General features: G+C 49.9%; 1 protein-coding gene across 1 annotated transcript; it reads right to left on the minus strand.

Annotated features, from left to right (window-relative positions):
* Positions 1–36: 36 nt before the first annotated feature.
* PLEKHA4 (pleckstrin homology domain containing A4) lies at positions 37–25,357 on the minus strand. Its single transcript, XM_082862680.1, has 20 exons — positions 25,155–25,357; positions 24,605–24,694; positions 23,235–23,342; positions 21,440–21,516; positions 21,229–21,325; positions 20,969–21,078; positions 20,174–20,383; positions 19,535–19,814; positions 18,828–18,902; positions 17,798–17,845; positions 17,596–17,676; positions 17,287–17,436; positions 15,584–15,682; positions 13,292–13,432; positions 11,904–12,003; positions 11,756–11,832; positions 3,268–3,429; positions 1,218–1,276; positions 696–808; positions 37–394 (listed from the first exon to the last, which is right to left on the minus strand). Exons 2-20 carry the CDS (start codon positions 24,686–24,688, stop codon positions 132–134), a joined length of 2,334 nt encoding a protein of 777 aa, XP_082718806.1. The 5' UTR covers positions 24,689–24,694; positions 25,155–25,357; the 3' UTR covers positions 37–131.
* Positions 25,358–26,037: the final 680 nt, after the last annotated feature.

The following is a 26,037-nucleotide window of genomic DNA, read 5'->3' on the forward strand; positions in this document are numbered from 1 at the left end:
AGAAACCCCTCCCCTTCTAGGCCACCTGAGGGGACCAGATCACGCCCCCAGGTTCCCGGAGAGGCTCCGGATCTCCAGGGGGTACCTCCAGGCCACGCCCTCACTCTGATTGGTTGCTACGTTTAGGCGGGTCAGAAGCTAGACTGCAGCAGAGTGACTCGAAGAGGCCACGCCCCCTCGTCTTGGGTTAGGGCGGGAGGGGCGATCCCGGAATCCCACGTCGGCTCCCAGGAGGCGGGGCCTGCGCCGCGCCCACTACCTCTGCGGGAGAACCCCAAGGAGCGGGAATTGGCAGCTGGAGGAGATCTTGGGGGGGAGGACACCTGGGGCGGGGGCTCTGACGGAGGCGGCGGGGCAGGGGGAAGAGGGTCTCCTCGAGACTCCAAATTTCCACCTGGAGAGGACGAATGGGGTATGAGAATGGCAAACTCTGGGACCCAGAAGTCCAGACTCCCCCAGGCCTTTCCTCTCAGACCTAGGAGTCCGACCTCACAGCTCCCTCCTCTCCCAGACCCAGAATTCCTGGACCCTGGGCCCCTCCTTCCTGGGATCTAGAACTCCCAAGCCCTGTCCAGCTCTCTCCTCATAAAGATAAAGGATTCCTCAGACCCCTACCCATCAGCACCTACGATTCCAGGCCTCCGACACCCTCTTCCCTAAAACCCAGTAGCCCAAAGTCCCCAGCCCATTCTCACCTGTCATCATTCTGTGCCACTGCGACGCCTCAGTGGCCAGGGCTTGAGAGAGGCTGAGAACTCGCTCCCGGTGCCCTTCGGATGTCGGCAAATAAGGGGTGGTGTTCCTTGGACTAGAAAGAAAGAGATTTGGGGAACTTGTATAATTAGCCAGTACAGTAAGGACCACAGTGCCCCGCGTGTCCTTCTGGGAGTTGTAGTCCCTAGCACGTGCCTCTAAAGGATTTTAAACTGGGCGCGACCCTCTTTTAAAAAGCCCGCGTGCATTGTGGGATTTGTAGTCCGGTTGCCGGAAATTTTCTCAGATTTCCTGACGGAGGGGCGGAGTTTGATATAGACCAAGGAACTGCAGTTCTCACTGCGAACTAGGGCTTTCTGATTCCTCAAGAACTCAAGCGTCTCTAAAAGATTCTGCGATCTGTACTTTAGTACTCACGAGTACTCAGGAGACATTAATAGCAATGCTACTCTCCTCCCCTTTGCTAATTTCCCTGCTCCTTGCCCCGATCTCCAATTCCTTACCTGCTCCAGGACCCCGAGCTTCTAAGCCATTTCTGGGCTCCTGAGTGTCCCAAGACAGGCTGCAAAGGAATTGGGGCATTAGAATTCCTCATCTGGAAGTCCTCATGTTCTCATTTTGAGGGTGAAGGGGTTCAGAAAGGGGATAAAACTGCCCCAAAGACACTGCCAATTTTTAACTTTACTTGAGCCCCTGGAAAACAAGAAGAGTTCGGAAAATCACCGCCCCCTCCCACCAGCCCTTTTGCATTCTGGTAAAAGGCTTACTGCAAAGAACCCCTCTTCTCCATATGACTTAGATAAGACTAATGAAGTAAAATTGCTATTTTAAGGCAGGACAAGAAAAATTAAACATAAAATTCTCTCTGTGTGCTTGAGTGTCCTCCCTCTCTCCCTAATGTGCAGTGTGCATCTGCATTACACATTAACCAGAGCTCCTCAGAGATGGCAGTGCCTGCTCTATCGTAAAGATCATTTTTCCCCCCTTTCTTCCGACACTACCAATGTAACTTCTTAAAAGAACAGTATTCTTTTCCAACTCTGTAGATCCCGGTGATTTGCTGCTGGCTTTGTATGTTCTTCCCTAGACTACGTATCCTTGGTGAACTTTTTATGTAAAAATATCAGTATGTCATTTTTTTTAAAGTTATTTTTTACATTTATTTATCTTTTTTTTTTTTTTTTTTTTTTTTTTTGGCTGCATTGGGTCTTCGCTGCTGCCCTGGGCTTTTCTCCAGTTGGGGTGAGCAGGGGTCACTCCTGTTACGGTGCGCGGGCCTCTCACTGCTATGGCCTCTCCTGCTGCGGAGCATGGGTTTTAGGTGCATGGGCTTCAGTAGCCATGGCACGCGGGCTCAGTAGCTGTGGCACGCGGGCTCTAGAGCACAGGCTCAGTAGCTGTGGCGCACGGGCCTAGTTGCTCCGCGGCATGTGGGATCCTCCCAGACCAGGGCTCAAACCCGTGTCCCCTGCATTGGCAGGCGGATTCCCAACCACTGCGCCACCAGGGAAGCCCATCAGTAAGTCATTTTGATGTACGATCTTTTGTCTGGAAAATGGATGTGAGTGTGCCTTTTGACTTCTAACACATGGAACAGTTCTCAGAGCTGTCTGAGAGTCTGTCTCCCAGGTTATAATCCTGTTTCGCTCAAATAAAATTCCCTTTGTTTCTTGTTAACTTGTTTTTAATAGAATTTTCGTCGACAAGATTCACCGTTGACCCCCCGCCCCACCCCGTTTACCTGTGACAAGGCCAGAAACAGACCCTCCAAATTCACATTCCTTTTGTCGTAAATGATTAGCTGGACTCTTTGTCCCCCCCAAACTAGCTAGACATAGAGATAAATGTTTGGTGTTCAGCTGACTTGAGATGCTCCCTGTTTACAAAAACAATCCCAACTGTAAAATTACCCCACTTGTCTAATTCCTTCCTAGAAAAGTCTAAGATGAAACCATCCCTGGGGAACTCCCTGGCGGTCCAGTGGTTAGGACTCCACACTCTCACTGCAGAGGGCCTGGGTTCAATCCCTCGTGGGGAAACTAAAATCCCACAAGCCACTGCGCAATGGCATGGCCAAAAACAAAAACAAAACAAAAAAAACCCACCAACAGCAAACCAAACAAACAAACAAAAAATGCCGTCCTGCCCGGACCACTCTGATCGTTGGATCTGGAGTTCTCTCCCCAGCACCATAACATGAATAAAATCTATTTCCTTACTTGATCAATTTTTCTTCTTTTCTTTTTTTGCCTTTGACAACACATAGTAACTGAAAAGGAAAATTGGGCTTCCAATCCAGACCCGTGACCCCCACCCCCTCCCTGAGGAGGGAGAACGCTGGTGAGGCGGAGATGTTGTCTCTGGCCCACCCTGTCTTCCACCGATAAGGGAGGCAGGATGCTGATTTCAGCACAGGTACAGCGGGGTAAAATCTGGAAACCTGTTCTGGGTACGGAGGAAGGAAACATCCCCATTTTACAGAGAGGAAAACCGAGGCTCCAACTAGGAACTAAGAACCCACTGCTGCTTCACCGCCCCACCCGTTTCCCTCACTTTTTGTTCTGCGTCAGGCTGGCGTCCGGCTGGGGACAGTGTCCTCCCCAGAGTGAGGAGCCGGGGGGAGGCTGGGCGAGGGAGAGGCCGACCGTACTCCTGGTGTCTGCGCATTCTCTCCAGTTGCTCCTGAGCACTCATCCGGGGCCGGGCCAGGGGGACCTGGGAAGATGAGAAACACCGCGATACTCCAACCTTGGCCTCCGTTTTCTCTCTTCCCTGAACCTCTCAGCCCCCTGCCTTGCCCTTCCCAAAAAGTTCACCCCCACTCTCGAGGGCTACTTCTACACCCGGAGCACAGGCTGTCCCTCTGCTGCTCAAGTCCTTCCATGGCCCCCAAGCGCTTTCAGGACAAAGGCATTGGAGGCCCCTTGTGGCCTGGTCCCTACCCACCTCTCCAGCCTCAACTCCATCAGCTGCCCTGTTCAAACCCAAAGCCCCAGACTGACAAACACCCACACTTCCCTGGACAGATCAAGTCTCTTTGCAGTGGTAGTCAGGACTCCGGGTTGCTTGTGATTAAAAAAAAAAACAAAAGAAAAAAACCTCTGAATCAGCTTTGAAAACATTAAAAGGAAGAATGAGATTTATCGTGTAACTCGATCGTCAGGAGGATCACTTTGGGTTTGTCTGAGGGAGGACTTTACAAGCTCTCTCGCGCCCTCAAAACCAGAGGGAAGAGACACACAGGGAGACTGTCATGTGACAATGGCAGTTATGCTGCCACAAGCCAAGGAGCTTTCCCAGAAGCTACCAGAAATATGGTTCTGATGACACCTTGATCATGATCACTTACTTATAGCCTTAAGAACTTAAAATGCAACAGGACGGAGATAAATCAAAGGGGAACTTGAACTTGAACATGTGGAACATTCGCAGCCTATGTGTATTGCAAGGAAGCTTGTTCTGAAGAGAACACCAAGGGTGTGTCCGTAAAACCATTTGCTGAGACATTAGGCATGTGACGATGTGTGGATCCAGTAAACCAACTCAGCAGAAAAGATGCCAAGTCAAACTGAAGGGGACAGAGATGGGACAAAACGAAGGAAGGCCGTCAGACATCTGGGATGCTACAGGCAGGAAAGTGGCCAAGAGAGCTTCAAATGTGTTATCCTTCCAGAAAGGGGGTCATTTGGACACAGACATGCACCTAGGGAGAACGCCACGGGACAACTGAAGTTATGATGCCACAAGCCAAGGAACGGATCCCTCCCTAGCTCCTTCAGAAGGAGCATGGCCCAGGACTTCCCTGGCGGTCCAATGGTTAAGGCTCCAGGCTTCCACTGCAGGGGGCGCGGGTTGGATCCCTGGTCAGAGAACTAAGATCCCACGTGCCGTGCAGCGAAAGGGCATGGCCCGACAACACCTTGATTTCAGACTTCTAGCCTACAGAACTGTAAGACAGTAAATTTATTGTTTAAGCAAAAAACAAAGGGGATGGGGGTGGGGAGAGAACACTCCACTGCAGTCTCCAACTAGAACATTCTAGGCAGACAGCTTAGATCTGTTGCTATTGTAGGACCAATCACTGCAGTTTACTCTACGTGACTCTGATTTGGTCGATCCTGAGTCACATGCCCATCTGTTAGATACATCATAGTCCCTGTAAATTGACCCTATGTCATTTATTTCCTCATGGCAGGCCAGACCACTGACCCGAAAGCCTGCTAGGGCCAAACTGAAACTTTTACACATCCCTTGTTTCAAAGATAGCTCAAGTAGACAGATATTTTTAGCCACTTAGAGCCTGCCTGTTTTGAATACTCTGTGAAGTTGTACCCAGCATCTGCTAGCCATAGGTAAGATCAACCTGTAGCTATAAAAGCCCCCAACAGGGGAATTCCCTGGAGGTTCAGTGGTTTTAAGGGCTCCGCGCTTCCACTGCAGGGGGCACGGGTTTCATCCCTGGTCGGGGAGCTAAGATCCCGCATGCCTCGCGGCGGGACCAAAACAAACAAGCAAAAGAAGCCCCCAACAGGCTGCTGCCCTTAGGAGCTCTCTGACCCAGAGACTCCCCTCTGTGCGGCTAAGCACATCACCTAGACCCTTAAGTCCCTTCTCTAATCTCCTTCTCTCCTGGGAGTTCCCTTGTCCCGCCCCCCCCGCCCCTCCTCCTGGGCAGTGGCCCCGAAGCAGTAACCTCTGGAGGATCTCACGCTGTCAGGGACTTTTCCCACAGGCAAATCTGTCAGTGTGGACCAACTAAAGCTCTCTGTGCTACTGCCACCTAGTGGTCATATTTTTTTCCTTGATCAGCTCTGAAATACCTAGAACCTTACACCACCCCCGGATGCTGGCCGCGGTACGGCTGAGGGAGGAGCCATTCCCAAGATTAAGTGTTATTCGGCGCAGCTCCAACAATCCATGTCCTTTATACATACCACTAAGAACAAAGTTCCTCTCCTCCTAAGAAAGGACAGATTGATTACTTGGTTTCCACGGATAATAAGGAAGCACCAAAAATGCTTTTAAACCTATTCGAGGGGACGTCCCTGGCTGTCCATCGGTTAATACTCCGTGCTTCCACTGCAGGGGCACAGGTTTCATCCCCGGTCGGGGAGCTAAGATCCCGCATGCCGCGTGGCACTGCCAAGGTGGGGAGGAACCACCACCACCAATTCGAACAAGCAATCGTAACTGGCAACCCCGGAACCACGCTCCTGAAAGTCAGCCAATCAACGATGGCCCCGCGTTTCTGAAAATCAGCCAATCAACAACAGACACAAAGCTTCCGCATCTTAAGGTCGAATATACGAAAGTCCACCGGTTTCCGAGCTCTACGCCGTATGACATCAGCTCTCCGCTTTGCTCAGAGCGACTGTATCTTACAAGAGGTCTGTCTTGCTTAAGCAAGTAATAAATTCAGCTTTGTTTCCGATACAGAGCTGCAGCTTCTTTATCCCCTCCATGCCTTTGCGTACATAGCCTGTTCCCTGTTTGGAGTACTGCTTCCTGCATGGCCAAACTTTTTTCATTCATCCAGACTCACCTTACCTAACATTTAAAAGGCTTCCCAATGCTCTGAGTCCCCCTATGAAATGGCTCAGCCCTGTCGGATGTGTATGAGGATTGCATTCATGGCTCTCCCCCATCAGACTCCAGCATCAGGACTAATTCATGGCAGGGCGCCCCCAACACCTTCCACAGGGGCTGGTCCCTAGAAGACCAGTATGATGAGCAAATAAGGGAATTCGGGATTTCTTCCTGCACTGGCCAAAGTTGAGGGAGAAGGGGAGAGATAGCAACTGCTCTTGACACTCTACTTGGATTGGTCATCTGCTGATGGCTTAGTGGGCATTGGAGTGGTCCTGCCAAGTCCATCAGCCGTACTTTTCCTGCCGGACCCCTTTGCCAGTTTCAGGATGGGGGAAGCCACAGAAAAATAGGGGTTGTGATGCAGAGATTCACTACATGGCAAACTCAGAAGGGTAGGTCCTTGAAAACAGGGACTGGTCTGGGGACCTCGCCTTGTAGAGCCTGGCAGTCAAGAAGGGTCTGAGGAATTCGTGGACCTGAATTGAACAACCTGCAGTTGGCAGATGGCATTCCAGAGGTCAGAACTCTGTGCTCCCAAGTGACCATGTGTGGTTGTATGGGTTGCTTACTGCCCAAGGGCTAAGCCCTCCATTGACCACGCCAGGTTCCATCCACGCAGAAGGGGGAGCCTGTCTCTCATTCACAAAAAGGCATTCTGTAGGCTAGCAGAAGCCCTGGCTTCCTAAATTCCCACCTCAGTCTGGACATTCGCACTAGCTGTTTCCCTGCTTTGCCAGGGATAAATTCTAACTCAATCTTTAAGGTCTGTCTGCCTCCAGGAAACCATCCCCAACATGCCCAGGCTGCCTGGGAGCTGTCCCCTGAAGTGCCCCAATGCCTCGTGCGTTCCCCATCTCAGCACGCGCTTCCGCCTGTTCTGATAGTGCTTGTGTCTGAGGTTCCTGATGCCTGGGATCTGGCCTGATTCAGTTCAGGAACCCCAGTGGCCGGACAAAACCCAGTCCACAAGAGGCCAAGGACCACCCCAGCACCAATGAGAATGGCAAACTTGTTGGCTCCACCTTCAAAGTCAGTTCCCCAAATTTCTTATCTGTCATTTCCAAAAAAAAAAAAAAATCTGAAACTGACATTTGTTTTTCTAAATCGGTGCCAATATGCACCCAGTGTTCGTGATGTGAGGCATCGCCTGAGTCACACCCAGCGGGCTTCTGCCGTCAATTGCAATTTTCTTGCTTTGTGTTTTGTTTTGTTACTTACGACTTCTAGTTTAATTGCTCTCTGAAGGTGTCAAAAAGAGCCAAAGATCGCCCCAAAGAGAGTGAAAAGAAACAGAAGCATCTGTCACTTCCAAGAGCTCAGAAAGTAGAATCAAGTCAGGAACAGGACTGTGGAGCCTCTACAGGGACATCTCACTAAATAGGACCCTCAAGATGTGATGTGACATAAACAGAAAGACACGTTGCAGAAGTTTTACTGGGACAGTGACACCAGGAACTGATGACAAGTAGAGAAACTCTGCAGAGGGCCAAATCTGAAGATCCGGACCCTGTGTTCATGAGGAAGTAACTGGATGCCCCTGAATGGCCTTTGGTCATGAAACAAGCTAGAACATTCCATGAAGACCAGAACATTGATCATGAGCATCAGCTGGCAACACTAAAGAAGTATGTGATGTAAAATGTCTTAATACCTGGGTGGCAGAGCATCTGCGGGTCAGAAATTACAATTGATGAGTTTCCTAAGATAACAGCTGATGAAAACTGAGTTCTGAAAAAAACGTATACGGTGGATCAAAGAGCTCCATAATGTCTCTGTGCTCCTGTAAAAATGTCACCGAGGGGGCTTCCCTGGTGGCGCAGTGGTTGAGAGTCCGCCTGCCGATGCGGGGGACACGGGTTCGTGCCCCGGTCCGGGAAGATCCCACATGCCGTGGAGCGGCTGGGCCCGTGAGCCATGGCCGCTGAGCCTGCGCGTCCGGAGCCTGTGCTCCGCAACGGGAGAGGCCACAACAGTGAGAGGCCCGCGTACCGCAAAAAAAAAAAATGTCACCGAGGGAATTCTCTGGCGGTCCAGTGGTTAGGACTCCGAGGGCCCAGGTTCAATCCCTCGTCAGGGAACTAAGATCCACAAGCTGCACGGTGCAGCCAAAAAAAATAAATAATCGCCGACAGCAATGAGAGATAACAATGGCAGGCTTGAAGGATGCCAGGCTCAGGTGGTCTGGTCATGGGCATGCTGGAGCCACAGGCACACACACAAGACACAGTTGGCAGTGCCTAGAAAAAGCCGACATTCGAAATGTTTGGAATGTGTCTACGATTTTCCTGGGCATTATTATTATGCAAACAAGAAATTGTGGCATCCCCCCCCCCAATGTTCATGGCAGCACTATTCACAATAGCCAAGACATGGAAGCAACCTAAATGTCCATCGACAGATGAATGGATGAAGAAGATGTGGTACATGTATACAATGGAATATTACTCAGCAATAAAAAGAATGAAATAGGGGCTTCCCTGGTGGCACAGTGCTCAGGAATCCGCCTGCCAGTGCAGGGGACACGGGTTCGTGCCCTGCTCCGGGAAGATCCCACATGCTGCGGAGCAACTAAGCCCACGTGCCACAACTACTAAGCCTGCGCTCTAGAGCTCGCGAGCCACAACTATTGAGCCCGGGTGCTACAACTACTGAAGCCCGTGCGCCTAGAGCTCTGCAACAAGAGAAGCCACCGCAATGAGAAGCCCGTGCACCGCAACGAAGAGTAGCCCCTGCTCGCCGCAACTAGAGAAAAGCCCGCGCGCAGCAGCAAAGACCCAAAGCAGCCAAAAATTAATTAATTAATTAATTAATTATTTTTTTAAAAGTGCAATTTAAAAAAAGAGAACGAAATAAAGCCATCTGCAGCAACATGGATGGACCTAGAGATTATCATACTAAGTGAAGTAAGAGAAATACCATATGATATCACTTATATGTGGAATCTGAAACATGATACAAATGAACTTATTTACAAAATAGAAACAGACTCATGGACATAGAAAACAAAATTATGGTTACCAAAGGGGAAAAGGGAAGGAGGGATAAATTAGGAATTGGGGATTAACAGATACACGCTGCTATATATAAAACAGATAAACAACAAGGACCTACTATATAGCACAAGGAACTATATTCAATATCTTGTGATAACCTATAATGGAAAAGAATCACTTTGCTGTACACCTGAAACTAACACAACATTGTAAATCAATTATACATCAATAGAAAAAAGTTTTTTAATTTAAAAAAGAAATTGTGGGGCTTCCCTGGTGGCGCAGTGGTTGAGAGTCCGCCTGCCGATGCAGGGGACACGGGTTCGTGCCCCGGTCTGGGAAGATCCCACATGCCGCGGAGCGGCTGGGCCCGTGAGCCATGGCCGCTGAGCCTGTGCGTCCGGAGCCTGTGCTCCGCAACGGGAGACGCCACAGCGGTGAGAGGCCCACGTACCGCCTCTCACCGCTGTGGCATCTCTACATACAGCTTGTAACAATAGAATTTCACACTCCGTGAAGAGAAAGGATAAACCACCCACCGCCTTAAAAAAATCAAAAAACAAAAACTGCATACTGGTTGCAGGCATCAGGAACCCAGGACATTTTCCTCAGAAATAAAACGCGCCTGGGGAAGAAATTGAGACACAGATGTAGAGAACAAACGTCTGGACACCAAGGGGGGAAAGTGGCGTGGGTGCGTGGTGGTGGTGGTGGGATGAATTGGGAGATTGGGATTGACATATATACACTAATGTGTATAAAATGGATAACTAATAAGAACCTGCTGTATAAAAAAATAAATAAAATAAAATTCAAAAAGATAAATAACTCTCCAAAAAATAAAAAAATTAAAAGCGCCTGATATTTTTAAGCTATTTTTATCCCCCTGACTCCATTTAAGTAATTCATTGCTATTTTTTTAACTTGACATTTAAATGGTGATGTTATTTATAACTTTTATCCCATTTCGTATGCATATTCATACATTTTATTGGAGAAACGGTAATGTGTTTGCTTAAGTGTGCTGCTGCAGACACGGCAGGCGGTGTTATAGAACGCACAGTACACAGTATAGGCACCGAATTACTAGAATCTGCAAAACTTTGCATTTTAAACAACATCTGGTCCCAAGGGTTTTGAACAAGGTTTGAAAACCGCTATATCTAGAATCCGACTCTGTCTCGACATCTCCACTTTTTCTAACCTAGTGCAAACAACTGTGCTCTCCCCGCTGGACTAGCCCAGTCACCTTCTCACTGGTTCCCTGCCTCAGCCCTTGTTCACTGTCTGTTCCCACATGTGGCCGCCAGAGGGCGCCAGTGCCCATTTACAGCATCTCAGTGCCTGCTCAGATATTCCACGGCTCTGGGCTCACCCAGTGTCAAAACTAAGCCCTCACCTTGGACCACAAGGCCCAGCACGATCTGCCCCTATTACCCCTCTGTCCTCATCAGCACCCCTCTCCCTCTTGCTCGGTTACTCGGTTACGGCCACACTGGCTTTCTAGCTGCTCCTCCAACACGCCAGAGTCTTCTGCCTCGGAACCTTTGCAAACACTGTTCCCTTTGCCTCTAATGCTCTTCCACCAGACATCCCCAAGGCTTGCTCCCTTACCTCCTCCGGGTATCTGCACAAGCATCACCTCTCCAGAAGCCTCCCCAGACCAAGCCATTGACAATTGCACCTCTTCTCCAAGTATCCCAAATCCCCTCACCGTGTTGTTTTTATTTATTTAGCACTTAGAACATATAAAGTAATTTATAGTAAATTATTTATTACCTGCCTCTTCCCACTAGAATGTCAGATTCATGAGAGAAGGATTTTTTTTTTATCTTGTTCACATTTGTGTCCTGAGCACCTAAACAGCTCTCTGTGATAGAACTTTCCTGAATGATGGAAATGTTCTATATTTTCACTGTCCAACAGGGTAGCCACTGGCCACTTATGTCTCCTGAACCCTTCAAATTTAGCGAGTGAGAGTGAATTTTTTATTGTATTTCATTTAAATTCATTTAAATTTAAATAGCCCCATGTGACTACTGGCTACCTTATTAGACAGTGAAGAGGGTATTTAATAAGTATATATTGAATGAATGATTGATAAATGAATGAATGAATGAAGTGCTTGCTCTAAGGCACTACTTTCAGGCTTTATGGGCATTCATCTACTTTGACTCTTCACATCAGCCCTAGGTGGTAGACACCGCTATTAGCTCCATTTTGCAGATGAGAAAATGGAGGCAAAGAGATTTCATAACTGATCCAAAGTCACACAGCTTAGAAGTGGCAGAGACAAAATTCAGTCCCAACGCTCTTAATAAATCTCGCTGTCTCTGCTCTAGGGTGTGGCCTTAAAACTCTTCTCTCCCAGATGTTTCCCCAAGAGTGGGGACAGGGGGTCCTTCCTGTGGTGGTCAAAGGGTTACAGTGGACCTGAGGAGGCCAGATGGACTGCCTACCTTGGTTCCTGGCTGTGGGGAAGGGGGGCGGCGACCCTCAGGGCTGGAAGCCCGGGAGACCCTTGGAGATCCAAGACCTGGAGGAGTAGAATGGGACTGGTGAGGACCAGGAACGCCGAGCAAGTCCCTCCCCACTCCAGACGCTCACCTGACCGAGGGCTGGCAAGCTCTCTGTCGCCCCCTGGGGGCCGCCCCCAGTCAGCCTCAGGGGACCGGGGTAGGCTCAGTTCCAAGGACTCAGGCAGGCTCTGGAGAGGTCAGGAAAGGGGAATAATAATTATCATTACCATTTTCAAGCACTTAGCAATTGAGACACTGCATAAGTAGGATTAAGATTGAAAACCAGGAGCCAGATCTGGTTTCCAAACCTCAGCTCTGCCATTTTTTTTGCTGTGTGACCTTGGGCAAGTTACTTTACCTCTCTGTGCCATATTTCACCTTTTGATATGAGGATTTTAACCTACAGCTTTTTTTTTTTTTTTTTTTTTTTTTTTTTTGGCTGCATCAGGTCTTAGTTGCAGCACACAGGATCTTCTTTGAGGCATGCGGGATCTTTCCTTGTGGCACGTGGGCTCTTCATTGCAACGCGCAGGCTACTCTCTAGCTGTGGTGCACAGGCTCCAGGGCACATGGGCTCTGTAGTTGTGGCGCGAGGGCTTAGCTGCACCGTGGCATGCGGGATCTTAGTTCCCTGACCAGGGATCAAACCTGCGTCCCGTGCATTGTAAGGAGGATTCTTTACCACTGGACCACCAGGGGAGTCCCTGACATGAGGATTGAATTGATATATGTAAGGTACTTAGAACAGTGCCTGGCACATGGCAGGGCATTATACGTGTGAGGTTTTATAATGATTATGCATCTGGCACGGTGCTAAGTACTTTACCAGCATTATCTCATTGAATCCCCTCGGTAAATCTACGAGACAGCTATTATTATCCCTATTTGATATATGGGGAAACTGAGGCTCAGAGAATGAGGTCAATGACTGATGTCACAAAGATAGCAAAGCTGAGATCTAAACCCAGGTCTCCCGGATACATGATCTGATGATCGCCTACAACCATTGTGGATCCTGATTCCTGACGGCTTACTCTATGTCAGGCACATTCTAGTCACAGTTTCTCCTTCTCACAGTCCCCTGCAAGGTAGGGGTTAAGATCAGCAGTGTCTGGTAAATGTTTAACAAATGCCCTCTGGGAGAAATGAGCCCTGGTTTGTAGCATTTGCCAGTTTCCACGGTGTAAATACTCCCACCATGGTCAATTTCAAGCTACCAACATGACATCACTGAATGTGGAGTTGAGAAGAGAGGCAGGCAATTGGACCTTGGGAGGTGTTGGGAACTGGGTCCAGCACATCACTGGACAATGATCATAGTACAATGAATAAGGAAACAAAGGTTTCCAGAGCTTAGGATACATGCCTGAGGTTGGTTAGCTGGTCAAGGGAGAGAGAAAGAGGGGAGATGGTAATGAGCTGGGCCAGGGGCAGATGGAACAGGAAGCTGGGGGTGGAGAAAAAGGTGAGTCTCACCTCCCTCTCTGAGGACTCCTTGCCTTGGAGTGCAGGGGATGGGGAGTCAGGGTCCGTGTGGTGGGGTGGTTTCTGGGGGCCCCCCAGACCTGCCAGTGTGTCTTCCACCATCCACAGTTGCTGTTGAGCAGATGCTCTGTCCTGGGGAGAGGAAAGGAATTTGTTACTCAAAGGTGGGAAAATGCAAGGAGGGTTAAAGTTGATAGGCCGTGGAAAGGGTCTGAAATTTCCATTTAGATATCCCACTTACCCATTATCATTTATCATAAACATTGTTTCTTCTGTATGGCTCTGTAGTGGTACCTCTGTTATAAATAGGTGACCATATAAATAGATGTGAGTCTGTTTCTGAATATTCTATTCTTTCCTTTGTTCCATTTGTCTAATGTTGTGTCAATACTATACTGCCCTCTTATTAACTGTAGCTTTACAGTCAGACTTGATTGATATCCAGTTGTGTCAGTCCTCCAGCTTTGTTTTTGCAGGTTGCCTTGTCTACATTTGGCCTTTTGCACTTCCAGATAGAATTTAGAGTCAGCTTGTCAAACTCCACCTAAAAGCCATCTGAATTTGTATTGGGATCGAATATCCCCACTGGAGAAATCACATCTTTACATGAAAGCCCTCACCACATAAAGATGTACCACATCTTTACATTAGTGTCTTTCCTATCCACGAACATGGTACATCTCTCCATTTATATCAGTCTTCAGTTTCTCTCAATGACATTTTGTGGCGTTCAGAGTAGGTGTCGAGCATGTCTTTCATTATATTTCTCCCTAGATATTTAATCTGTTTATGTTAATTGTAAACACGATTGTTTATGAATATTCATTTTCTAATTGTTTGTTATTAGCATACAGGAAGACAAGTGATTTTTGCATGTTATCCTTGCATTCAGTTACCTTGCTGGATTGGCTTATTCTACCAATCTTTCTAGAGATTATTCTAGATTTTCTACATACCCAGTTTTGTCATCTTTAAATAAAAACAGCTTTACGTCTTCCTCTTTGGTCCTTATACCTTTAATTTATGTCTCAGACTCCCTTGTACTGCCTAGAATCCCTGGGACAAGGCTGACTAGAACTAGGAGGGCCTGGGGGTCTGGATCCTGGGTCTGAGAACTTGTCTTATTCCCAATACTGGGGAAAAGTTTTCCACATTTCACTGCCAACAATCATGTTTGCTGTAAGTTTACGTTTCTTATAGATGCCTTATCAGATTAAGGAAGTTGATTTATATTCCTACTTTGCTGAGAGATTTTATCATGAATGGATATTAAATTTTTAAAATGTTTTTCCTGCATTTATTGAGATGACCATGTGGTTTTTTTTCTTTATTTTATTAAATGTAGTGAACTACATGAACTTATTTTCAAGTGTTAAATTAACCTTGCATTCCTGTAATAAGCCTAATTTGGTTGTGATTTTTTTTTTTTTTTTCTTTTTTTTTGCGGTACGCGGGCCTCTCACTGCTGTGGCCTCTCCCTTTGTGGAGCACAGGCTCCGGACGCGCAGGCTCAGCGGCCATGGCTCACGGGCCCAGCCGCTCCGCGGCATGTGGGATCTTCCCGGACCGGGGCATGAACCCGTGTCCCCTGCATCGGCAGGCGGACTCTCAACCACTGCGCCACCAGGGAAGCCCTGTGATGTATTTTTCTTTTCATATATTGCTGGTGCTGAGGAATATCTAACACCAGTAGCTGGAGGATTAGCGTTGAGGGGTGGATTTTAGGAGGAAGTGGGAGGGGGTTAGTATGAAGAGGGTGGGGCTTAAACCTGTGAGTAAGCATTTAATACTAGAAGCCAGAATGTTTAGTTGAAGGTATATGATTTAGAAATTCTATTGCTAGGCTTAGAATGAAGACGTGGGTCTGAGGCCAAGCAATGGGGCTTCGGGAGTGGGGCTTGAACTAACGGATTGGATTTAGAACTGGAGCCTCCAGAGGATAAATTTAAAAGTGAAAGTCAGGATGCAGAATGCAAGAGATGAACTTGCAGGATGGGACAGGGCTGAGGGGCAGAGTTTTGACCCCCCCAAGAGTAGGGCTTCAAAGTAAGAGGAGAAATTTAGAACCAGACGGGGCAGTAGTTCCGAATCTGAAGATAGGTCTTGAAATTAAGGGCACTGTCTTAATTACTGGGTTTTAAATGAAAGGAAAAGGCAGAGGGGAGGGGCTAAAGATAACATGGGAGGGGTTTTGATTCTATGGGAGGGGCTTAAATGCCAAAAGGGTTTCCAAGTGATCTTGGAGTGCAGGGTGGGGCTTGGGGGCTTGGGGCAGGGGTGTACCTGGGGGGACCCGAGGTGCAGCAGGTACTCAAGGGTCTCTCTCAAGGTGCTCAGCTCCTGTTCCAGGCTGTTGTACGTGTCCCAAACCCGCTCTCGCTCCTCAGGTCCCAGAAAGGGGGAGACAGAGAGTTAGCATGTCCTCCCACCAGATCTTCCCCAATCCCATCTTTTCCTAGATTAGCAGGAGGAAGGGTGGCCTGGCCCCAGGTGCCCTGTGGGGTATATGGACTGCAAGTCCCAAGGGCCTCTTTGCTCAGACTACTGGGAACCCCAGAGTCTATATTGAACCTGCCATTCCAATGAACTGCTAGTGTAGACAAATAACAGCTTTCCCCGAATCTTCTGGATTACCTCTGCACTCCTCCAGGGCAGCAGAGTCTACAGAGCTAATGAATTCTTGAAACAGACAAGACCATGAGACCTGTACACCCCCGGGCAGCAGAAACTTCCTTGCCAATACCAATAACAAGAGCAGCTAACTTTTTTTTTTTTTTTTTTTTTTTTTTTTGTGGTACGCGGGCCTCTCACTGTTGTGGCCTCTCCCGTTGCTGAGCACAGGCTCCGGACGCGCAGGCTCAGCGGCCATGGCTCACGGGCCCAGCCACTCTGCGGCATGTGGGATCTTTCCGGAGCGGGGCACGAACCCGCGTCCCCTGCATCAGCAGGCGGACTCTCAACCACTGCGCCACCAGGGAAGCCCTAAACAGACTTTTCTTTTCTTTTTCTTTCTTTTTTTTTTTTTTTTTGCAGCTAACATTTATTTGGCACTTACTGTGTGCCAGGCACTGTTCTTAGCTCTCATTTAATTCTTTTGAGGTAGGTACTGTTAATGTCTCCATTAACAGATAGTAATAATTACAGCTAACATAAGTATTGCTTACCATATACAGATAGTAATAATTACAGCTAACATAAGTATTGCTTACCATATACTAGGTACAAAAGTGTTAAACATTCCTTCATTTACATATATTTATGAAAACTTCACAATAGCCCTATGAAGTAAATATTATTTTTATTATCTCAAGTTTATATGAGAGGCATCTAAGGCCCAGAGGGATTAAGTAAATTCTCTAAGGTCACAAAGCAACAATGAGTGGAAACTGAGATTCAAAGCCAGGAAGTCCGTATCAAAATCACCCCCTTGGGACTTCCCTGGTGGCACAGTGGTTAAGAATCCACCTGCCAATGGAGGGAACACGGGTTCGAGCCCTGGTTCGGGAAGATCCCACATGCCGTGGAGCAACTAAGCCCGTGTGCCACAACTACTGAGCCTGCGTGCCACAACTACTGAAGCCCGTGCGCCTACAGCCCGTGTTCTGCAACAAGAGAAGCCACCGCAACGAGAAGCCCGTGCGCCACAACGAAGAGTAGCCCCCGCTCGCCGCAACTAGAGAAAGCCCTCGCGCAACAATGAAGATCCAACGCAGCCAAAAATAAATAAATAAATAAGAACTTACTAGACTGGAAACTAAATCTATCACACACACAAAAAAAATCTCCCCCTTAAATGGCTAAATTAAATACTACTGTTTCTTGGCTGCTTGCCCCTCACCCTCTAGGAATGTCAAGATCATTGGCTTAAAATTGGGGGGATTCTCAAGAACCACCTTCCCAAGAGCCTTTGGGGGCAAGTTCCCTTTAGTAACAACCTGTAGAATCCTGGGGTCTCCTTGGAGGTATGCCCCTTCCCAGATGTTCACCTGGGTCAGGTGACAAAGAGCGGCCCTCACACTGACTAGTCGGTCCTGCAGGAGGCGCTGGCGCCCCCAAGCCCTCCCAGGAGCTGCAGCCTCCCTGGTTGTTTGGCCCAGCTGCTGTCGAGTCAATTCCAGGGCTGCTTCTAGCTGCTCCTGCACCGAAAGGGAAGATGGTTAGACTTCTGAAACCACCCCCAGCCTCAGGAAGAGAGAAAAGGTGTCTTCCTATATCCTTGGGTATGCTGGGGATCAGGATGGGCTAAGGGCACGTGGAGAGGCCAGATGCCCCTCCCCTGTCCCAGAGCCCTGTACCTTCTCCTCCTGCCTCTGATCTATCTCCTCCTGCAGCCTCCTCAGGAGCCGGTCCTGCCCACACAACTTGGTCAACAGAGTCTGGAGAAAGGAGGACAGGAGCTATTTATGGACCAGATCTGGCTCTTCCCCCTGCCCCACAATTTAAACATTCTCTCCCCAGCTCTGGGAACTCAGCAAGGGTTCGATCAGGAGAACTTACATCTGTCTCCAAGCTTTGGTGGAAGGTTGAGTCTAGAGGGGGACCCGGCTGAGGAGAAAGAGAAAGGTTGGAGGTCACGTGCCCAAACAGGTCCTTATTGTAGCTCAGCGCTGAGCTGAGCCCTGTTGCTACTAACAGACACCCCTGTCCTTATTAGCTTTGTTCCAAGCTTTAGCAAACCTCAGTAGACCAATTGCCAGACTTTGGGCTTTAGGAAGTGGTCTTTGCTACCACATAGCTATAGCAAATAAATAATTAATGGAGAAAACTTAGAGAGTTCTTTTATGACTGAGAATAAAATAAGGATGCTCACTACCACTGTTACAGTTTAACACACTATTAGAGATCTTGACCAATGCTATAAGATAAGAAAAAGAATAAAAGTGTAAGGATAGGAAGGGGAATGATAAAACCATCATTATTTATAGATGATGTGCTCATCTACTCCCCCCAAAAAATAGCATTAAAAAATTATTAGAATAAATAAGAGAATTCAGCAAGGATGCCAGGTGTAAAATGAAGTTACAAACATTAATAGCATATCTCTACACCATCAATAACTAGAAAATATTTTTTAAAACAGAAGAATATACCATTCAAATAACTATAAAAACTATCAGTAGGGAATTCCCTGGTGGTCCAGTGGTTAGGACTCGGTGCTCTCACTGCCAGTGACCTGGGTTCAAACCCTAGTCAGGAGACTAAGATCCCTCAAGCTGCACAGCATGGCCAAAAAAACCAAAAAACTATCAGGAATTTAGGAATTACCTTAATTACCTTAACTAATAGCACAAAAATCTCTATGGAAAAACTCAAATGACAAACCTAGAAAATTATATGAATGAATGGAGAGATATTCTATATATATATGCCACCCAGTTTTCAGCAGCCCTAGGAAACTAATATATATCCAGGCACCTTGAAATACCCAGTTTTCTCTAGGCACACCAGTCCAGGAGATGACATTCACCATAGCAAAGAAAGCAAGGGAGGGGGCTCTGGCAGATTCGAGGTGTCCCAGGATACCTACCAATAAAACCATGGAAGCCCGGGTCCCAGGAGGCCTTGGAGGGAGCTGGAGATATGTGGAGGAACCAGAGGGGGCCTGGGAGGAATACTGATACAGAGATGTTTAGAAATCGGCATGTCTTACTAACAAATATTAGAATGGATGTGTCCCGAATTGCAGTGCCTTAGGAGACTCTTTGAGGTTCAGAACTGGGCCCCCAGAACTTCCTCAACGATCTGCTCTCCAGCTGTGTGCCATTGGGACACAGAGAATGCTAATAAGCGGAAAGCCTGGCAAAACGGTCCCACGGACCCATGGAAGTTGCAGTCTACTCTCACGCTCACATTCGTGGTTAGCTGTGGATTTTCGGGACCACAGTCCCATGATGCTCAGAGGAAATAGTAGGTGACCAACTTAGAAAGATAAACTGGAGACACAAGGCAGATGCAATCGACGCTACCTCTCACAGCATTGTCCTAGAGGAGAGTATTCTGGACTACAATCTCCATAATGCTTAGGGGGTAACGGCCAAAGACCAGCCTGAGGAGAGCCCTGAGAACTCATGGGAGTTAAAGTTCACTCTCCCTTTCACATCTGAACCCAGCTGTGATTATGCTGAACTACAATCCCCATGATACCCAGGGGCCAGTGGCCTAGAGACCAGCCTGGAAAGACAGCCCCATGGCCAAATGGGAGGTTTAGTCCCTCTCCCCATCACCTCTGCTCACCGGTGTTCTGGCCTCCTGACTCCAGTGCTGGGGACTCCTGGGGTCCCTTCCTCCCCCAGCCTCGGAGGAGGGTCCTCGTCGGGGAGTGGGGGGCCTGGAGAGTGTCTGGCGCTGGGGGGCCCAATCCAGGGGAGGCCGGACATCGATGCGACTCAAGGGGGTATGGGGTCTGGCAGAAGGTGCTGTGTCTCCAGAGGAGGGAGGGGGTCTGCGTGCAGGAGCAGAACGGGGCCGGGGGAGGCTCAGAGGGGAGGGAGGGCGAGAGAAGGGTGTGAACAGGCTGTAGGGAAGAGAGAATCGGCGAACTGCGTCAACTAGAGCCCCCTCATCCCACGACCCATCAAGCCAGGCTCAAAGATCTGTCTCCCTTCAGGGTGTCTCACTGTCCCTCTGGAGTAGAACCCTCCTCTAGTAACCAGATCCTGAATAATTTCCCTCTTTATGGTATCCCCTCCTTAAGACTTCTCCCCAACAGGCACTGACCCCACAAGAACCCAGCAAGTCACACACATCAGTGAGAAAGCACTAAGTCACTCCCCTAATCAGTCCCAGCCACGCCCCTCGGCCACGCCCACAGCATTTCCTCTGAAGCTCAGCCCTATAGAAACTTCTCGCCCCAGACTCCCTCGTCCAACTCACTCTGGGCTCCTTGTCCTCCGAATTCGGGGTCCAGATTGCAGGCCAGCCATGGGGCTGGGGGTGAGCAGCCGGCCACGACCTCTGGAGAGACGAGCCACCTCCGGTGATTCGGAGCCGCGCCCCTCTTCCCCTCTGCTCACCTCTGGGGGACCACCGGGGCCGCCAGGGCCCTCCCCAGTCTGGGGACGTGCAGATGACCTGGGTTGCCCACTAACGAGTGGACACAGAAAAAGACATCACTCCTTTGAACTTTATAACAGCCCTAATTGCCATTTCACAGATAAGGACACAGGAACCTACAAAGAAAAAAGGGGAGATAGTGTACTGTAAATTGTTTTCCCCATTTTGCAGATGGGGAAACTGAGGCCCGAGTTGGAAGTGACTTGTGCATGGCCACAAGGTCCATCCAGGTCGCTGGGCCCAATGCCCTAGACTATGCGTCTCCAGCCTGAAAATTGGGGCAGGCAGACAGAGCCTGGAGCCTTCCTTTTTTTTTTTAATCTGACATTTTTTAGGTGGCAGCCTCAGGGGGTGGAGACTTCTGCGGGAGCCAGTTAGAGAGTGAGCAATACTGATGGACAAAACGGTGGGCGGAGCTTACAAGAGATAGACTCTTTGCTGATTGGAGATGAAGTCCCCTGGACGTGGGGCCTGAAGGGCGGAGTTTCCATAGCTAGAAGAATAGTGATTGGACATTGAAGAGGGCAGGGTCTTAAAGGGAGGGGTTAACCGGATAATTTGCAGGACCCAGACTGGAGGTAGAGTGTCAGGGGCGTGGCCTGTACTTATACTCACCAATCGTCCCCCTCCGCGCGGGAGGCCCGCCCCAGTGCCCGTAGCCAGCCCCTCAGGTCTTCTAGCGTGTCAGCCGCCAGAACGTAGGTCCTCATGCCCGGGTGCTCCGCCTGCGGGAAGAGAGAGCTGGAGGACCCGGCCGCCGGGCCCTCTAAAAAGAAGGATGCCATGGAACCTGGTCTTTATCTCCAGTAATGGATGCTCCATGCCTGCCCCCATCGCCTAGTGCCTTAGTGCCCATGGGGGTTGGATGGACTCACGGTGAAGGTGAAGCGCCGCCCTCGGGGGGCTCCTGGACCATCTGGCCTGATACTGTAGCTGGGGAGCAGGACGCTTCCCAGGACGCTCTCCTCGCGGCTGTCTGCAAAAGACAGGCTGGGGTCAAGTGTCACACAGGGATCTAGAGGCCAAGAGGCTAGTGGAAAGGGAGGGTGGGAGGGGGGCCCGCCCACCCCATGCCAGCTGGGGCACTGACCCTTGTAATAGAAGAGGCAATGGCCAGAGAGGACGAACCAGCGGCGTTTCCAGAGCCGGAGCCCGGAGCTGTCCTGGAGAGACAGAGTGGGAGTAGAGGGGGGAGGGAAAAAAGGAGATGGAGACAGTGACACTTGGGGCCAAAGACCCAAAGAAAGGAGAGGGGCAGAGACACATGTTTGGTGCAATAGATTCAGATGGAGAACTGGAAACCAGTGGGTTGCAGTTGAGAGGACATACATTCTGGACACAGGTGGACCTGAGTTTGACTCTTAGCTCCACCACTTTCAAACTGTGCCCTTAAGCAAGTCATTTCCCCACTAGTAACCTCATTTTTTCCTCATGTGTCAATTGGGGATTGAGAAGTTACAGGAAGATTGGGACAGATACTGTACCACATACGGGCAGCGGCTTTATATAGGAAGACTTGGCCCGATCATTACGGAGTGTGAGACACAGAGAGGCCAGGAAGGTGATGCTGAGCCATACCCTGAATCCTGCATCTCCCCATCTCCTCTTCCAGAACTGCTCCATCTCTAACCTTGTGCCCCTCGTCTCCCCTTCAATCCATTCCCACAGAAGCAGCATGATCTTTTAAAATTATAAATCAGACCATGTGAGTCCCCTGCTCAAAACAGAGCTTCCCGGCACACTTAGCATAAATCTCAAGTTCCTTACCCTAATTTGCCGGCTTACAGGGAATCTAAAACTTGGGTGCACATAAGAATCACCAGGAGGGCTCATTAAAACACAGATTCCTGGGTCCCATCCCCAGAGTTCTCCAGTCAGTAGATCTGAGGTGGGAGCTGACAATTTGCATTTCTAGAAATTTCCCGGGTGATGCTGGCGCTGCTGGTCTGGGACCACACTTAGAGAAGCTCGCCCCGTCGCCCTGCCGCCCCTCCTCTCTCTCACCTTGGCTTGCTCCAAACACCAAACTTTGCCCTGCTGCAGGGCCCTTTGCTTTCAGATTCCCTCTGCCCCCCAGATCTTAACACAATGGGCTCCTTCTTGACATATAATTCTCAGCTCAAATGTCATCTCCTCAGAGACGCCTTCCCCGACCAACAGTCAAAAGTAGCTCTCATCCCTCAGCCACTTTCCAGCACATTCTCCTGCGTCATTTCTTCACAGTGCTTCATTTCCCACCATCCAAAATCATTTAGTCCACTTGTTTTATACTAATTTATTATCCATCCCTGTCCCACCCCCATCTTGAATGTAGATAGATACTTATTTGTCTTATTTGCATGGTATGTGACCCAGGGCTTGGCACATTGTAAATGTTCAAGAAGTGGTCGTTGGACTTCCCTGGTGGTGCAGTGGTTAAGAATCCACCTGCCAATGCAGGGGACACCGGTTCGAGCCCTGGTCCGGGAAGATCCCACATGCCGCAGAGCAACTAAGCCCGCGCGCCACAACTACTGAGCCCGTGCACCACAACTACTGAAGCCTGCGTGCCTAGAGCCCGTGCTCCGCAACAAGAGGAGCCACCGCAGTGAGAAGCCCGCGCACCGCAACGAAGAGTAGCCCCCGTTCGCCGCAACTAGAGAAAGCCTGCGCGCAGCAACGAAGACCCAATGCAGCCAAAAATAAAATAAAGCATAAATAAATTTATGAAAAAAAAAGTGGTCATTGAATGAATGAAAGAAACGACAGAATAAGGGAGGAAACAGTGATCAAAAAATATATATATTTGGAGAAGACTTGGAAGGAGAGAAACAGTGGACAGCCAGGGGCACAGCCTCTAACATCACTTGGAGTGTCCTTTCCCTTCTTCTGCTCACTCTACCTGCTTATGAAGCCAGCCTCGGATGTGCACGGGGAGGTTAGGGTCCCTTCTGAGCGCATTGCCCCTCTTCCCGAAGGCATGCACCTTGCTTACCGCCCGGGTGGACTTCTGAAGAGACAAGGAGGACAGAAGTGAACATGGCCTTGGGATGGACTTGGGGAGGCGGTGCAGTGGGACTCAGGCAACCCAAGGCCCTCCTCAGCTGCCTTTAGAAACTGGGTCAAGGAGAGAGCTGAGGGAGTTCCCTGGTGGCCTAGTGGTTAGGATTCGGCGCTTTCATTGCCGTGGTCCGGGTTCAATCCCTGGTCGGGGAACTGAGATTAAAAAATAAATAAAGAGGGATCTGAGTTTGGGGACGAGAATTGCATGTGCATAGTGCAGAGTTGACGGACACTTTTCATGCGTGGCGGGAGGTGTCTGGAGGCAAGGAAGAGGCTACTGGCCACTGCGGAGGGAATTTGGGAATCAAGGGTCCACTGCCAAGGAGAGGATGCTCTTGGCCACCACAGCTCGAGATGTAGTACAGCCTTTGGGACCCAAGATGGCAATACTGCCTGGGAGGTCCCCATGATCAGGAAGGACCTCTGTGCTGAGTCCCTAGTGATGGGTCAGCTGGAATCAAAGGATACCTCAGTGCCAAGGAATGACATTCCTTAGCAATCATGTCCAGGGTGGCGGTGGGAGCTCCAAATCCCTTCATCCCAGTAGATGGGCCTCCCTCTCCTGTGCACACAGATATCCCAGGCACCCATGGCCAGATTCCCACAGGATGCCCCTCCTTGGTGACGATGCTGATCCAGGTCAGGTTCAAATCTACAGAATCTGAACTTGGGAAGCTAGAAATGAGTGAGGGGAATGTCTGGAGGACAAGAAAATGAATGTCATGACTGAACTTTGGGCTGGGGTGATGATTTGGGATGCAAGAATCTCAGGCCACATGGGGCATATTTATTGTTGGAGTAGGGTCTTTCCTTTATCAGATTTCAGAACTGGGTAGATGGGATGGCTAGAGACAGGACACGGATTTCTCAGTCCTAATAAGAGTAGCCACTGAGTTCCTGGCTGGGGAGAGGGGAGGTCACGGCTGGGGAGTGGCCTTATCTTAGCAACCAGAGTTAAGCAGGCCTGTTACTCTGGCTTCGAATTAGGAAAATACAAGGGGTGGGGACAGCTGGGAGTGCCTCTGAATTCCTAGCTGTGGCGGGTGGGAAATTTGGGACCTTGCTAGGTTCGGCACACCCCGTTGCTAAAGATCCTTGCTTTTGACAATCAGAGTCCCTCGGGTGGCACCAAAACCAGGGTTCGGAAACAGGAGGATGGGGCAGCCCAGAGCACCCCCCTCCTCCCCAGCCCCCCCAAGAAGCTCGAACCTTGGTGCTCAGGCTGCCAAGCGAGGAGACGGTAGAGGCGCTGCTGGCCAGGCTGAGGCTGCTCCGAGGTCTGCCTTCCTCCATCAAGGGCTTGGGGAGAGGAAAAAAAAGGGGCTGTGTGTGCCTCTCTGCAGATGACCCAGCTGGGGACACAGGCAGGGTCAGGGGCTTGCAGGTCGGAGGAGGCTGAGGAGAAAGAGCCTGTTGTTTGGGGCCTGGGGGGACTGGGGGAGGCCCTGGCCCGGGACCGCATACCAAGAGTGATGCCAAGAGAGGTGGGCGGCACTGGCAGCTGCAGGGAGGGGGCAGCTGTCTGCAGCCAGAGACAGAGAATAGGAGCCCCTTTATTCTTGCCCCCCCTGCACGCTGGCCAGGAATTTGACCCTCTCTGTGCTCAAGACCCCCCCATTCCCTGTCTCTTTCCAGCCGCCCCCCAGCTACCTGTCTCCTGCCCTCCCACGTGCACCCCCAGAACATCCCCACTGAGACCCGGGCACCAGGAATGTGCACCCAGGCAGCTCCTCCCGCCCAGCCAAGCCAGGGAACTTACCAGCTCTGGGGTCCCAAGGACAGAGAGCACAAGAGGGCAGCGTGGAACCTGGGACACCCAGGCACAGTCCCCCTCCTCCTCTGCCCCTTAGGGGATGACTCTCATAGCCCTCAGTTCTCACCTGCTCATTCACACCCTTTTGTCTATTTGTCTCTGATAGTGAGTCTTCCTCTCACGCTCTACCTTCCTCTTATACTGTCTCTCTCTCCAGTCTCACCTTCTGTCTCTCTCACTCTCTAATCTCTGTCTCTTCCAATCTCTCTCTTACTCATTCCCTCCTCGGCAGCATCCCCACCCCCATATCACTTTCTCTCCCAATCTTTCTGGTTCTGTCCAAATCTTTTTCTGGGACTCATGGAGTCTCTTCTTTAAGTCTCCATCCCGTTCTCTCTCTCTCGTTCTCTCTCTCTCTCTCTCTCTCTCTCTCTCTCTCTCTCTCTCTCTCTCGCTCTCTCTGTCTCTCGCTCTCGCTCTCTCGCTCTCTCCCTCTCTGTTCCCCCTTGTCTCTCTCTCTCCCGTACACTCAATCTCTTTCTCTTTCTCCGTGGCCCTCCACGTCTACTGTTTCCTCCTCGCTCAGATTTCCCTTCTGACTTTCTCTCTTCCCCGCTCTCCCAGTTTCTCTTTCCTCTCTGCGGGTCCTTCCCTCCGTCTGCCAGCCGCCCACGCGGCTGCCTCCCCTCCCAATCCCGGCTGACCCCGCCCCTCTTGGCCTCCCCACCACAGCCTGACCTCTGGCTCAGCTGACCCCATGCTGAGGGGCCACACACACACCCCTCCCCGATTCCTAGGTCCCTGTTGGGCTGGAGCCTGGGGAGCCAGGGTCCCATAGAGGCTGAAGCTGGGATTTCTAAATGTTTGGAGAGTAGGAGCTGGGCCTGGA

Source organism: Leucopleurus acutus, assembly GCF_964270905.1.
Source record: "Leucopleurus acutus genome assembly, chromosome: 20".
In the NCBI taxonomy this organism is placed as follows: domain Eukaryota; kingdom Metazoa; phylum Chordata; class Mammalia; order Artiodactyla; family Delphinidae; genus Leucopleurus; species Leucopleurus acutus.

Coding starts and splice junctions, on each gene's coding strand:
- PLEKHA4 (XM_082862680.1), bottom strand. CDS start 24,688: ATGGAGGAAGGCAGACCTCGGAGCAGCCTCAGCCTGGCCAGCAGCGCC. Junction 18,903..19,534: donor GTCAGGAGGCCAGAACACCG/GTGAGCAGAGGT, acceptor TATTCCTCCCAG/GCCCCCTCTGGTTCCTCCAC. Junction 17,846..18,827: donor GGGCTTCCATGGTTTTATTG/GTAGGTATCCTG, acceptor CTTTCTCCTCAG/CCGGGTCCCCCTCTAGACTC.